At 38.4% G+C, this 15,600-nt stretch overlaps 2 protein-coding genes across 5 annotated transcripts in view; one reads left to right on the forward strand and one right to left on the reverse strand.

Annotated features, from left to right (window-relative positions):
• The window catches only part of TMOD3 (tropomodulin 3), a 91,266-nt gene extending 79,836 nt beyond the window's left edge, over window positions 1-11,430 (forward strand). For 2 of the 3 annotated variants that reach the window (XM_028496061.2, XM_028496062.2), the window contains exons 8-11: window positions 520-663; window positions 2,488-2,632; window positions 7,507-7,537; window positions 11,199-11,430. In XM_028496061.2, the coding sequence (XP_028351862.1) occupies window positions 520-663; window positions 2,488-2,632; window positions 7,507-7,537; window positions 11,199-11,364 (486 nt within the window). In that variant the 3' untranslated portion in view covers window positions 11,365-11,430. Of the gene's footprint in view, window positions 1-519; window positions 664-2,487; window positions 2,633-5,500; window positions 5,590-7,506; window positions 9,339-11,198 lie in introns of those variants that run through there. The other variant, XR_003682037.2, reaches the window with a different exon arrangement.
• LOC102980530 (RNA polymerase-associated protein LEO1-like) overlaps window positions 8,889-15,600 on the reverse strand; it is a 15,355-nt gene continuing 8,643 nt past the window's right edge. The window contains exons 8-9 of one of the 2 annotated variants that reach the window (XM_007123779.2): window positions 15,370-15,446; window positions 8,889-10,450 (exon numbers count right to left, since the gene is read on the reverse strand). In XM_007123779.2, the coding sequence (XP_007123841.2) occupies window positions 15,391-15,446 (56 nt within the window). In that variant the 3' untranslated portion in view covers window positions 8,889-10,450; window positions 15,370-15,390. Of the gene's footprint in view, window positions 10,451-12,028; window positions 12,616-15,369; window positions 15,447-15,600 lie in introns of those variants that run through there. The other variant, XM_028496064.1, reaches the window with a different exon arrangement.

The raw sequence follows: 15,600 nt of genomic DNA on the forward strand, positions 1-15,600 counted from the left end.
GTAACCCAGCTGCAGCAGGACGCAAGTAAGATGTTCCAAAGAGACATTGATGGGACTTCCCTGGCGGTCCAGCGGTTAACACTCTGCACTCCCACTGCAGGGGGGTGTGGGTTTGATCCCTGGTCAGGGAACTACGATCCTGCATGCTGTGCGGTGCGGGCAAAGGGAAAGAAAAAAGCAAAGAGACATTGATGAAGTTACTCCTACACAGAGACTCAAAGAAAGTATGAGAGATGCAGGAGAAAGAAGCATGAAGTGGAAGTAGGAATGAATAGCAGTAGAGAATGTTACCAATGGGGAATTACACATGACAAAAAAAAAAATCTAAAGTCTGTGACCAAGTGCATTTGAAAATAGATACATGTGAGACCTGTGAGGTGTAGCGTGTCAAGCTAAAACAATCTAATAAGAAACATTAAAGCAGTTGTATTGATCTGTGTATTTGTTTCAGGCTTGTTTAGTGTTTATTTACTAAGTGCGGTCAAACTGTAATCTCCAAATATTTTCTTTAATTTCCAGGCTTTTGCAGAGATGCTAAGAGTGAACAAAAATTTGAAGAGCTTAAATATGGAGTCCAACTTTATTACAGGAGCTGGGATTCTAGCACTGATTGATGCTTTGAGAGATAATGAAACCCTGGCTGAGCTGAAAATCGACAATCAGGTCGGTGATGTACAGCAGCAGCTTTGAGGAAACTACAGCCCACATGTTGTGCAGGGCTTGGGGACTCAGGAGGTGGGTGGGAGGAGGGCTTTCAGGGAACCCTTGGGAAGGTGGTCCTGAAAAGGGATGAGAGAACATGTGGGGCATCCAGAATATTAACTTAATGTATAGAAAGGTATACAAGCAACACTCCCTGGTTGGTCTTAAGAGAATTTAGATGGCTGGCTGTTTTGAACTGGAAGAATTCTTACAGGTGACAGTCCAGCCTCAAATTTTTCAGCTCTTCGGTGGGAAGATCCACATAATGGAATTTTTGCACCTGTAGCATGTCAGCCCCAGACACAGTAGGTGAACAGAATAGGCTCAGTGAAAACCAGAAAACTCCAGTACCCAGGTCACCCAGAGACAAAGGCTCCTGTGCAGCCACATTCAGTGCTGACGCTGTAATATAATGCTGGGTCACCCCTGCCAGATGCACTTTTCTTTAAAGAAGCAGAGAAATATACATGTTAGAGGTGTTTCCATCCAGAGTGGTAATTAACTAAAAATAAAACAACATTACACATTTGACTAAAACACTTCAGTCTATTTTATTTGAAAAATAACTTGTTATTTTAAAAAAAATATGTGGTAAATGACTCCCTTAATCCTTCAGAGTAAGTAAATTTTGTAGATTATGAAGGTAGAGAGAAGAGTTATATCTTAAAATTTAACCAGAATGCTATTTAATCAATGTTTCCAATTTTTTTATTGAGATATAATTCACTTACCATAAAATTTACTCTTTTAAAGTATACAATTAAATGTTTTTTAGTATATTCATAGTTATGCAACCATCACCACTGTCTAACTCCAGAACATCTTCATCGCCCCAAAAAGAAACTCCACACCCATCAGCAGTCACTTCCTAGTCGCCCTTCCCACCAACCCCTGACAACCACGAATTTACTTTCTGTCCTATGCATTTGCCTGTTTTGGACAGTTCATATCAATGGAGTTATGTAATATGTGACCTTTTGTGTCTCCCCTCTTTCCCTTAGCAAAACGTTAAGGAGGTTTCTTCATATTGTAGCATATATCAGTACCTATTCCTTTTTATGGCTGAATAATCTATTATACTTGGGTTGTTTCTACTTTTCGAATTGTACAAATATGCTGCTGTGAACATTCATGTACAGATTCTTATATGAATATACGTTTTCACTTCTCATGGGTATATACCTAGGAGTGGAAATGCTGAGTCATATGGTAGCTCTGTGTTTAACCTTTTGAGAAATAGCCAAATTGTTTTCCATAACAGTTGCACCATTTTACATTCCTGCCAGCATGCCTAAAGCTCCCATTTTTCCATATCCTTTTTTTTGTTGTTGTTGTTGTTTTTGTTTTTTTTTTAACATCTTTATTGGAGTATAACTGTTTTACAATGGTGTGTTAGTTTCTGCTTTACAACAAAGTGGATCAGTTATACATATACATATGTTCCCATATCTCTTCCCTCTTGCGTCTCCCTCCCTCCCACCCTATCCCACCCCTCTAGGTGGTCACACACCACCTAGCTGATCTCCCTGTGCCATGCAGCTGCTTCCCACTAGCTTGCTAACACTATCGTTTTTTTGATTATAGTCATCCTAGTGGGTATGAAGTGGTCTCTCACTGTAATATTCAACATTTTTTTGATGTCTGTATGATCATACACTAAACTTACATTTTTGTTTCTCTTATGTATGGTGTAAGACTTGGGAAAATTTTTAAGGAATCAGCATGTACCTGAAAAGTATTTTGATCTAGCTCATTAATCCTATTCTTTATTTTCAATTATTCCAGAGGCAGCAGTTGGGGACGGCTGTAGAATTGGAAATGGCCAAGATGCTTGAGGAAAATACCAATATCCTTAAATTTGGGTATCAGTTTACACAGCAGGGACCCCGAACCAGGGCAGCTAATGCTATAACAAAAAATAATGACTTAGGTAAGACATATTCGGTGTGAAATTGAATTTCTGAATTGTATCATTAAGCTAATGTATTGGAGGGACTTTTTTTAAAATACGTTTTTACACAGGAAGATTATTTGGCCTTTGTTTCTAAAATCCACACAGTCCTTTATAATACTCACTGAATTATAGTTCATTTTAAATGAGGTTGTAGTGATTATAGGTTAGTGGGTGACAACCTATTTCACAGCTTTTAGTGAGATAGTTTTCTACAACAAACATTATAAAAAATGCTTCCCTAAAAAATATTTTGTTCTCAATTACAAGTCACCTCTTGGAGCTAGTAAAACAAAGATTTCAATGTTACAGGAAAGTTTTGCCCTTTTGATCAAAGGCCTAGATAGAAATTCAGTTTTATATGAATTCAGTTTTTTAGTTTTTAAAAAATTTTTATTTATTATCCATTTGGTTGCTTCGGGTCTCAGTTGCAGCAGGAGGGCTCCTTAGCTGCGGCTCGCCGGCCTCCCAGCTCCCAGTTGCAGCACGAGGGCTCCTTAGTTGAGGCACGCGGGCTCCCCAGCTGCAGCTTGCGGGCTCTCCAGCTGCAGCTCGCTGGTTCCTTCGTTGTGGCATGCGAACTCCTAGCTGCAGCATGCATCTGGGATCCACTTCCCGGACCAGTGATCGAACCCGGGCCCCCTGCATTGGGAGCGTGGAGTCCCAAGTGCTGTGCCACCAGGGAAGTCCCTAAAATAGTTTTAACCTGAGTTTTAAGTTTGGTGTTTGTCATTGAAATACTTTAAAAAATGCATTCAGACAAGAATTAAAATAATACTTCTTAAAGTGAGTCACATTTTACCGTGATGCAGTTCTTTTAGGCTTTGGCCATATTTGAGTTTGCAGTTTTTTAAAGATTTCTGGAGCAGAACTACAGCCTCATTCCTTTCATCCAGATCACTGTGAAAAGTATTAGTTCAAACCCTTCCTGTCCTTTCATGACTGTAGTTTCCCATGGAAGATTTTAGCCTCTTGCTTTTTAAAAGAGAAATTTGGTTGTGTTTTGGTGTATTGTTGATTTTAGATGTAGTTTGCAAGGTCATGCTAATATTATAGTGTTGCTTCATTCGTTGGCTTCTATTTTTTTTCCTTCAGGAATTTAATTTTGCTTTTTAGAGCAGTGTTTCTCAAGTCTAACTGAACTTCATAAATAGAGAACCTTAAGAACGTATACATTATTGGCTCTAAAAAGTTAGTTTTTTACTTACTAGGCTATACTTCATTGTAATAGTCTATTTTCAAAGACTTTAAGCTTTTGGAGGTCAGGGCCATGTGTATCTGTTGAATTCACAACTTTCTTTAAAACCATGTGTGACAATAGTAGGTACTAAATATTTATTAAGTAAAAAAAGGAAAGTGGTAGAATTTGAATCCTGCTTAAAGTTGAAATTTTCTGGTAACTAAGCAGCTATAAACTTAAGCCAGAAGTGTCTCCATCCTTCCTTTCCTCAGAAACCACCGTAGCTGTCCCAGGATCCCACCAACATATTTGTAGCCCTGGCCATCTCTGTCACCTGTGTCCCTCCCAGAGGAGGTGGTGCCAGCAGCTGTCCTGCAGCAGCAGCATAGTGAGAGTCTGTACGTGTACATCCCTGTATGTGAAAGGGACGCCAGCCTTTCGAGGCCTCAGCAGTTGTGCTCTTCTGCGAGCCTGTTGTGGCAGGTGCTTTGCCCAGATGTTTCTAAGAAAAGAGGGCCTAATGTTAGAGCAAGGAAGATTTTGGCAGATGGAAGATGAGGGGAGAAGATGAAAACAGTTCCCTAGGCTGCTTTATGTCAACACTGAGCAGTCGAGGAGCTGTGCATAGGCATGTGTAATAGAGGATGAGGAGGCCGTGCTGAAGAAGGTGCGGTCTGACACGAAGCAGAGGTGAGAAACGGCATACAGCTTTGTGCTGGTAGCTCTCTAGACAAGCTGCCTGCCCTGCCCATGCTGTTCATTCTGATCCAAACCAGATCTTCAGACATGGGTCTTACGCATGAAATGAGAATAAGGACATTCCTGGAGTGAGGAATTGCATGAATGAAAGCTCAAATTTGGGAGTAAGCAAGTTATTTATACGCTGAAGACAGCCTGCAGATTTTGAGAACTGACTCTCATAACAGGATGCAGGATCCAGAATAAACTTTCAACAAGCACTTGCTATTTGAAGCTAACAGAATAAAAAAAAATTATTTCAGCGGATTAAGAGGGAATGCTGATAGAAGGCACTAAAATTACGTGGTAAGGAACTTAGATTCCTTTGGACTTTATGTGGAGGCATTTGAGAGCCATTATAGGCCACTGAGTGCATGATTAAAATGATACTTCAAAAACACTATTCTTATTACTCTTCTGGAGATAGAGAAGAAATGAGATTAGTTAGGATTTTTTGGCAATTGACTAATCATGAAGTATCGAGAACTTAGTGGAGTGGATTTTGGAAAGAAATTGCCAAAGAATTGTTACTAGGGCCGGATTTATTAGTCTTTCATCCACAGGATGAACTGAAGAATTGCTGAGGTAACAAGTGGGCACAAAGTGAGGAAGAGGGGTCGGAAGTGCTCTTTGCCCGCCTCCCTCTGCTGTGCTGTGTCACAGCAGCAGCAGCCGGCCCCCCATCCACCCTCAGCTGGATTGGTTTTTTAGCCCTGCACTTTGATCTCTGCCTGTAGATCAAGGTGGCAAGCCTAAAGACCGTCTTCTTACTTGCATTCGGTAACTGGACAGAGATATTGGAGCACAAGACTTGAAACTTGCACAGCACCTCTGGGGCATATAGTTTTTCTTCACCTTGCAAATGGGGCTACATCAGAGCTTTAGTGTTCTGATTTTGATACTGTCTTTCCCTCTCTCATTGTTTTTAGTCTCAACTTTTCATTGAAATAATCCTACCTACTCGCCATCTCTTCAGCTAAGGAGTATCACGGCTATAACAGCAAAGAGGTTATATGGTGTACGTGCAATATTCGATTGAACTTTGTCTCACGTTACTATCTTTACACTAGCTAACTACATAATTAATTTTCTATACTTTTTATGTTTGTTCCATCTGTCCTATTGATCTTGTTTATAATGTGCATTTTTTTGATAACATTCTTTTTAACATCTGAAATGGTCTGCCAATAACATCCAAACACTACTGCAATTCAAAATTTTCTTGGAAATGTTCTACCCTAAAGAATTATGTGCTTTGCCTTTCATATATATCCATGTTCTTCAGAGATCCATATACATGAATTAAGTTTGTGTTTGAGGACTCAATTCTCCATTTGATTTCTTCCCCTAATATTTCAGTAAATACATGAAACTTGTTCATTAACATGGACTGAAATTAGAGTTGGGGAGCACCTAGTTAAATAAGTATAAAAATGTTCATGGGGACCTGATACTTCAGTCCTCCTGGTTTTTATTTTCTGGACAAGCTTTTATGTGCATCACTTGACTGTCCAGTCTCACCTCTTGAAGGCCAGTGAACAGAAGCCAGCAGTCAGAACAGCATGAGTGCAGAATTCGTAGACTGGCCAGGAGGCCAGTGCACCTGTTAGCTTTTCATTCCTCTGTTAAAACAGCCAATTGAGGCTGAACAAAGGCAGGTGTCTTCCTACTTGCTTCCATAGAAGAGAGTGTAGAAATTAATAGACCAACAATGTAACTGAAACAGAGGAACTTACTGGTTAGAGTATCAAAACCAATTATGTATACATGCAAATCCTCTAACTTTATAAAAGCTAAATTGACTTTCCTCATCCCGAAAAGATGGCTGACCTCAGGACCATCCCATGACCCCACTGTGGTGGGTGATGAGGCTGAGTACCCTTCACTGAATGTTTTCTATATTAACACTACACTAAGCAGACTTTACTCGCACAGCCGTGAGGTACAGGTATCATTTATCCCGTTACAGAGGATGCGTTGGGACTCAGAGAGGTTACCTTACTTACCAAAGAGCAAACCACGAAAAGCAACAGGTTCCCACTCTTGCTGACTCCAGAACCTGTGTTCGTTTTCCTCTCTAAATAGGAGTTGCCACAATGCTGAGAGCCCTGACCTGGTGGCTCTCAGCAAATATTCTCTGGTGGCTGACAGGTGAGAGTGAAGGTAGCAAGACCCTGACGCTGAAGACTTTGCCCTGATGCTAGTGACCACAGCCAAGTGGCTCAGGGTCACCAGCCCGGGAAGAGGCTGGGCGTCCTCAGATGTGCACCTTTGTTTACTCCATTAACTGAACTAGTTGACCAACCACTGTGGCTGCCCAAGTTTATGGTAGCGAGATGTGACATCACCACATTACCAGGGTCTGAGATCGTCGTTACTTTGCATTTGTTGTTTTCTCAGAGCCCTGAACTGGCTCATTTTGTAGGAGATAAGAGAAGGAAAATTTGGAGAGCAGTAGCAGCAAGTCACTTACCTTTGAAACTGATAATACTATTTTTGGTATGTTCTTGCGCAAACTGAGGAATTAATCAGAAGAGCATGCAAATAGTTACGTTTAATACTTTCTAATTCCAGCTGCCTGAATGTCATTTCAAAATTTAATACAGTAAGTTATTAATCATTTTTTAATGGAGGTATAAATTTTATTACACAAATGAGACAGGCACAGTGACTTGAAGGTGACTGCTGACCATTCTGTTGTAGATTTCTAATGTTACTGCTGTGTATGCACAGCTGAGCTTAGCCCCTCAGTTCTTATTAACAGGTAAGTAACCACGGTGAAGGATGTGAGTTTTTTATTTTAATGGCCGTCTGAACTGCAAATGGACAATTCATTTTTGTACAGCTCTAACTGGATCACACAGAAACTTGTCACAAGCAAATTAACATTTTACAAACTAACAGGGATTTCTAACATTCTTTATTTTTCTCACAGTTCGCAAGAGACGAGTTGAAGGAGACCACCAGTAAGTCTGCCAACATATAATCTTTGGAAGACTTCGAAAGTTTGCCAAGGGCCCGTGTTGTGATATCAGATGTAAAATTTTCCTCGGGAGAAGGGAAAAGACTGGAAATTCTTTTTTTTTTTTTTAACTACATGTATCTTTTATCTAGTTTAAGTTGTTACCAGTTTCAAATTGTAAATCACTAGTAGGTGGTATTTTGTATTCTAAAGCATTATTTCTACTTTCTGCTAAAATCAGTTTTAATTTAGCTTAATTAAATGGTTTATGATGAGTCTTGGGTTAAAAAAATACAATTATAAAAAAGTTTAGGAAGTCATTTATGTAGAATAATATGAACATTCTAAGGACCAATCTTTTTTTAAGTCAAAAAGGGACATTGCTGATGTCAGAATTGTTGCTGCACCTCTTAGGTACAAGGAACTTCAAAGCTTTCCTTATTCCATGGCAAGGAGACTTTTCCAAGTTTCAGAACACATGAACTTGGCAAGAGTATGGTTTTTGCTTCTATCAATCAAGAAAGCGAAATGCCAGCATTTTAAAACAGATGACTCAAAACCTGGTCATCTGTTTTGGAGTCAAAGCAGATCTCTAGGAGAGAGAAAGCAGTCTCCTGTGCATTCCACAGCACTGCACCTGTCCAAGGTGTCTCAGCAACACCTACAGTTTTTTTCAACAAAGTCATCAGCTTGGCCAGGTTACACACTTTGTTTAAAAGTATAGTTAGGTCTAAATTAATTACCGTTTTTCATTGTAATAATGTGGGCATTATTAAATTTTTGTGAAGGCTCATACTAGAAAAAAAACATCTGAGTAGGAAAGCTATTTTTTCTTCCCTGTAAAAGGCATACAGCCAACTCTCAGTTATTTAGGGTAAAAGAAAAAAGAAAGCTGTTGTTAAACATATGAAATCAAAGTTAATAAATGGTGGAGATTAAGTCTGAGGAGCATGCAAAATGGTCCTTTAAATTGGTGGTTACTGATGGTAAATTAGAAACTGGCCTGGGTATAAATTAAGAGCTGCACAGGATAGTGAGACGTTCCTATATGCAACACAGAATTGTCTGAATGGTATATAATCACCACTCACTACAGATTTTCCCAACCAATAAGGAAAATGGCTGTTCTTGATAAATCTAACGTTTGTTATCTGTTTCCTTTCATCTTGTACTTTTTGGTCTACATTGTATAAAAGCAATTTCTCATAACACAAGCTGTCTTCCTATCATTCAGAGTATTAAGGTGAACAGTTAAATGGTGGTTCTGTGGTGGGAAGACTATTCCAGATCCAATAGTATGATAGACAGTTTGGGCCTGCATTCATGTCCTATTTCAGGGCAGCCCCAGAGCAGGAGATGGCAGAGGCGTTACAGCTGCAGGCAACAGGGGCAAAGGAGTCTGAGCAGTCCTGGCCTCGACAGTTCAGGCCTGGGTGTATCACTTACAGGGAGATTTTTCTAAAGGAAGAATCTCCTTCCAGAATAGGGGAGAGGTCTGTTGTTAATAATTTTTTTTAAACTTCTTGAAATTGAATTATAAAATGTCTGCTCCTCTGTCTTGGGTTGGACAGTTTATCTAATGAGCTAGGCAGCTCCTTTCATGCTACAGTAATAAGCCTTCTTAACAGGCAAAAGCTTTCCTCATGAGGACTGAGTGTGTGTTTTTTGGGAATCAGTATCCATTGTTTGAAAGGGGCCAAAGATTGACTTTGCACTGTACTGCTATTCCCTTTCAGTTATAGGGTGCTGGAGGTTTTTCCAAGTTAGCAAGTCAAGCTCACCCTCGCTCGCTCTCTCCCTCTCTCCTTTCATAAATGATTTTGGAAATGCACTTGGTTTTAGAGACTGCACAGTTCCAGCAGGGTGGGGAGTCAGCATGGAGCAGCTGTACAAAGCTACCAGTACACTTTTAGCAAGGCTTCCTTGCTTGCCCTGCCCTTTAAGTCAGTCAGTAAACTGCTAAGTATGTTACCCTTTCCTCCCCAAAGTTTTTTTTTAAATATAGGTAGGTAGGCCCCACCTAAAATTGTGTGTTATACTTGGGGTAATATCTCGTCCACTTATTATTTATCAAAGTTATGAAGAAGCTGAGTGTTTTCCTTGTACCATTCCAGTTCTGAGCTACAATAGTTCATTGTATAATTGAAGAAAAGATTTCTTAATAAATAAGGGTGAACATTCATCTGATTAAATGCAGAAAATCTTTCAAGAATTGTAATTACAAGGGAGAAAACTGATGTTTACTTTGATCTTTAAAAATCTGGCACCTCTTACCGTTTTAGTAACTTTCAGTATTTCTGTATTTCTCTAAAATTTTTTATAACAAATTGGAGTTGTGAAATACTCTTGATTTTTAAACCAAAGATTTTCTAAGACTTTAAGTTTTTGTAGTGTAACCAATGTAAACTTACTTACCTGGTTATCTAAGCAAAGACTATTCTTTGCATTTTTAAATTGCTGTTTTTTAAAAAGCTTTTAATTTCCCATTTTATAAAATTTTATATTCATATTGGAAGTTCTGATTCTTCCAGTTTGCATGAAATTGTATGTATTAAAAAAAATCAATATTAATAATATTGATATTATTAAAATGGATTTTGGTGCTGTATACTTGGAGCTAAAGCCTAGTAGAAGTCTAATTCATAGGTGAAATACATTTTCTAAGGGTGCGGTGCCTGTTGTTTAAAAGACCAAATAAACATTTCGTGTTTAAAAAATCAGCAGATTGTTAGAGATTTTAAGGAATTATACCTTGATTGTTAAATTGCAGATTCTTGTTATTTGAATGAAATAATCCACATACTTGCTTTGTACAGTAGGTGTCCTCTGGAAAAGTTACATGTATAGAGCTTTGTATATTGTTTTTCCATTGACAGCATCTTATATTTTTCATTTAAAAAGGGGAGTCCATGGTATACTGAAAATTATAAAAGAAAAAATGTTTTGATAAAATGTTAGTCATGTTCTATTGTACATTATATTTAACCCTTGCTACCATTAAAATAAGATTAAATCATTCATGAGGTTTCATAAAATCTTTAAGTTTTCGCTCTGTGGTCCCAGGACTGCCTCACTTTTTCCTTGTAAAATCAGGAATCACTGTTACCTCCCAGCAGATAGAAGAATCACTGTTTTTCTAGAATCCATAGCAACTTCCGTTCTCTGTAAGTTCAGTACTGTCCAGTTTTGCTCCTTCATTTCAAATGCCACTTCACTTAAAAAATTTTTTTTCTAGTTTTATTGAGATAATTGACATACAACATTGTATTAGTTTGAGGTGTACAACATAATGATTTGATATATGCACATACTGCAAAATGATTACCACAATAAGTTTAGTTAACATCTATCACCTCACGTAGTTTTAAAAAATGTTTTTCCTTGTGATGAGAACTTTTAAGATCTATTCTCTTAGTAACTTTCAAATATGTAATACAGTATTATTAACTGTCATAACTATGCTGTACATTACAGTCGTAGGACTTTTTCTTATAACTGGAAGTTTGTACCATTTGACCACCTTCACACATTTCACCCACTCCCCATGCCCCACCTCTGGCAACCACCACTCTGCTTGCTGTATCTATGAATTTAGTTTTTTTAGATTCTGATACGTGAGATCATACGGTATTTATTTGTCTTTCTCTCTGACTTATTTCATTTAGCATAATGCCCTCAAGACCACTCCATTTTCGAACAGGATTAACTAAAGACATGGCACCCACAAGAACCAAGCAAATTGGATGTGTCAGAGCACCTCCTATCAAGGGGTGTGAGTTCTTCAGTCTAAACATCTATAGAACCATCTTTTCCATCAGCTCCCACTACTGAACATTAATGTTTCTAGCTGTTTCTCACCATACGACAGTTAATGTTTCTACAGCTACTTCTCAGTCAAAGGAACTCTTCACAGATTTTTAAATTGAGAAAACTGTATTTACAATAAGCAAAGATTTTTATATTCTTATGTCATTTTAATGTGGTCTTTCTTATGTCATATTGATTCGTTTAAAGAGGCACATGTATGCATGTGCATTTACACACACACATAGCATAAAAACCTCTGTAATTCTGAATAAATGCCCACATTTTTTTTCAGTCTTTTGGATGAATTATATTTGGTTTTAGTTATGTTTAAAAGCTTGAAAATTACCTTTGTAACAGTGCATCATTCTTTGTCACATGAAATTGGGCACTTAAATACATTTTTTAACTCTAAAATACCAAAATGCTATAAATGCTTTACTTTTTCAATTTTTATAAATATAAAAACTGAATTTTATAATACTGATACTTAAATATTACAAAATGTTATTATTATTGGCTCATAATAGCACAGTGAAGCTTCTTTTGAAAAGTATGGACTATAGGCATTTAGAATTTACCACTTCATATTGGAATAAATAATTTCACTAAAGTTTATCAAATATACTGTAGACTTGGACTTTTTGGAAAATCCATTTAGTGCCTATGTTCTAAAGTTCATTCCTTACACACCTCTTAAGAACAAGTTTATTAATTTCCCTGAGTTATCCTCTCCTACCCTATTAAGTTAAACCATATAAAACTGTCAATACATGACCATTTATACCCATAAAAATAGTAAGTTCATATGGTTCACTCTCATACCATCAGTACTCCGTCTGGTCTGTCCATAAAATCAAATTGAGTTTTTAAAAAAAAACTGAGTTGACAAATATGAAGAAACAGGGACCTATGATACAGTGTGTTCTGGGCCTGATGGGAGCCAATCCAGCTATTAAACTAGAGATTATTTTTGCAGTAAGACAAAGACATCTCTCATAAGTCACCTATATCCACCAACCAAAAGAGAAAATGAGCGCAACATGTAATGGGTTTGAGGAAACTTTTAGGGATAAACATCAAATAATTGAATTTTGAAACTTAAGGAATAACGAAATTCCCCTTGAATCTTTAATGTTGGCTGGCCTTCCGAGGATGGCTGTCGGGCTTATGTTCACATACGGGAAGTCTTGATGCCTGTTGGAGGCTCGGGTGCTTGGGTTGCCAGGTAACTCCAGCTCCTGTGAGTCTGAGTGGACGTGGTGCCAGGAGCTGTGGCTGTGGGAGACAGTGCCCTCATGCTCAGCCCAGTGGCACCCTGCTCCAAGCACCAAACAATGGGAGGGTCCAAAATCCCCAAACATCTTTTGGCCTTCAAATATTAAGCTTTCCACCGTGTCTACAAGGGTTGAGGGCCTCTAGGCTCGGCCCAACTGCCCTGTTGCTGAAGTAGCGGAACCTCAAGGCCAGCCCCTATAAAGAACAGCTGACCTAATCTACAGATTTAATGTGATCCCTATCAAATTACCCATGACATTTTTCACAGAACTAGAACAAATAATCCTGAAATTTATATGAAACCATAAAAGACCCATAATTGCCAAAGCAGTCCTGAGGGAAAAGAACAAAGCAGGAGGCATAACCCTCCCAGGCTTCAGACAATACTACAGTAATCAAAACAGTGTGGTACTGGCACAAAAACAGACATACATATCAGTGGAACAGAATAGAGAGCCCAGGAAAAAACCTACACACCTATGGTCAATTAGTCTTTGACAAAATAGGCAAGAATATAAAATGGGAAAAAGATGGTCTCTTCAACAAGTGGTTCTGGGAAAGCTGGACAGCTGCATGTAAATCAATGAAGTTAAAACACACCCTCACACCATGCACAAAAATAAATTCAAAATGGCTTACAGACTTAAACATGAGATATGACACCATAAAACTCCTAGAAGAGATCACAGGCAAAACATTCTCTGACAAAAATCATACCAATGTTTTCTTAGGTCTGTCTCCGAGGGCAACAGAAATTAAAAACAAAAATAGACAAATGGGACCTAATCAAACTTAAAGCTTTTGCACAGAAAAGGAAACCATAAACAAAACAAAAAAGCCTACGGGCTGGGAGAAAATGTTTGCAAATGATGTGACCAACAAGGGCTTAATTTCCAAAACATACAAACAGCTCATACAACTCAACAACAACAACAAAAAAACCCACAACCCAATCGAAAAGTGGGTAGAAGACCTAAATAGACATTTCTCCAAAGAAGACATACAGATGGCCAATAGGCACATGAAAAGATGCTCAACATCACTAATTATTAGAGAAATGCAAATCAAAACTACAGGGAGGTACCACGTCACACCAGTCAGAATGGCCATCATTAAAAAGTCTACAAACAGCAAATGCTGGAAAGGGTGTGGAGAAAAGGGAACCCTCCTACACTGTTGGTGGGAATGTAAACTGGTGCAGCCACTATGGAAAACAGTATGGAGTTTCCTCAAAAAACTAAAAATAGAGTTGATGTATGATCCAGCAATCTCACTCCTGGGCATATACCCAGATGAAACTAATTCGAAAAGATACATGCACCCCTATGTTCATAGCAGCACTATTCACAATAGCCAAGACATGGAAAAACCTAAATGAATGAATGGGTAAAGAAGATATACAATGGAATATTACTCAACCATCAGGAAGAATGAAATAATGCCATTTGCAGCTCAACAGACTTGAGGTTGCCAAGGGGTTTGGAGGGATGGGAAAGGGAAGGAATGGGAGTTTGGGATTAGCAGAGGCAAACTATTATATATAGGATGGATAAACAACAAGATCCTACTGTATAGCACAGGGAATTATATTCAATATCCTGTGACAAACCATAATGGAAAAGAATGTGAAAAAGTATATATATACATATGTATAAGTGAGTCACTTTGCTGTACAGAAGAAATTAACACAACATTGTATATCAACTTTACTTCAATAAAATTAAAAAAAAAAATGAATAGCCGACTTTATGATTGAACTGTGCTAGTACTTCTCAGCATTCTGGATGAGTCTCTAAATGGCCTTTCTGGAGCGGGTGCTAATTATGTCTCTGTTTACTGCACAACTATGAAATTATACTTTAAAAATATAAAAGGGAGGGAAATATAATGTATATCCAGGTTTTCTGCGTGGTAAGATGATGGGCCATTTCCTTTTCTTTGACCATTTCTATTTAACAAAAGACTTCTAAAAAAAGTATCTAAATAGTATTCAACTCTCAGAGGTAGAGGAATATAAACATTAAATCATGAAGAATTTACATGGTCAAGTCCAAATCCCATCAAGTTGAGCAAACTGACTTCAGAGAAGTTGAATAACTTCCCCAAGATAATATCATTGGTTTGTTCATTCAATAAATACTTTTAATGCACCTATTATGTTCCAGCTACTGCACCAGTCACAAAGCTAGAAGTCAAATCTAGTGTTTTGTTTCACACTGCTCTTTTTTCTCTAAACCTTTTGGTGACCATTTCTCTCCGGTATTTTGGGTGTCTTTCTCCATAAGGTCACTAATGTATCTGCTCAGCAGTGTGACTGCTGTGCAAATAAGTTCCTGACCCTTGTCTCAAAAATGTTTTTGGTTTTGTTTTTAACTTAAGAAAAAGCTTTGGACAGAGGTCTTAAGTTCTAACTCAGCTTCCATGTCTGTAAAATGAGAATAACAGCAGCTGCCCTTTGAGTTGTTCTGAGGATTAGAACTGGTAAGGCCCATGCAGCACTTGGCAAAGCACCGAGTCTCCAGCGAGCCCTCCCGTGCTGTACCTGCTCGGACAAGGAAACCCAAGACCCAGAGCAAACAGTTACCAAAATAAACTTCTCATTTGGGAAGAATGTATTTTCTAAAGTTACAGACTTGCTTCTGAACATTTTTTAACCACAACTAGGATTATGCAAAAGCAACTCAATTCCTCCCTTCAATCAAAACAAGTCATTTCATCATTGTTTTAAAACAAACAGTTGAAAACCATATTTACAGCAAGCACGTGTTTCATGCTTCAGTCATCCTCTTCTTCTTCGCCGCCTGCTTTCCTCTTTCTGGAGGGTTCACCTCCTGAACAGATATGAGAGAGAAGGTGTAAAATTTTTTCTTTTTTTTTCTTTTTTTTTTTGTGGTATGCGGGCCTCCCTCTGTTGTGGCCTTTCCCGTTGCGGAGCACAGGCTCCGGACGCGCAGGCTCAGCGGCCATGGCTCACGGGCCCAGCCG

This window comes from Physeter macrocephalus, chromosome 11, assembly GCF_002837175.3.
Source record: "Physeter macrocephalus isolate SW-GA chromosome 11, ASM283717v5, whole genome shotgun sequence".
Classification (NCBI taxonomy): domain Eukaryota; kingdom Metazoa; phylum Chordata; class Mammalia; order Artiodactyla; family Physeteridae; genus Physeter; species Physeter macrocephalus.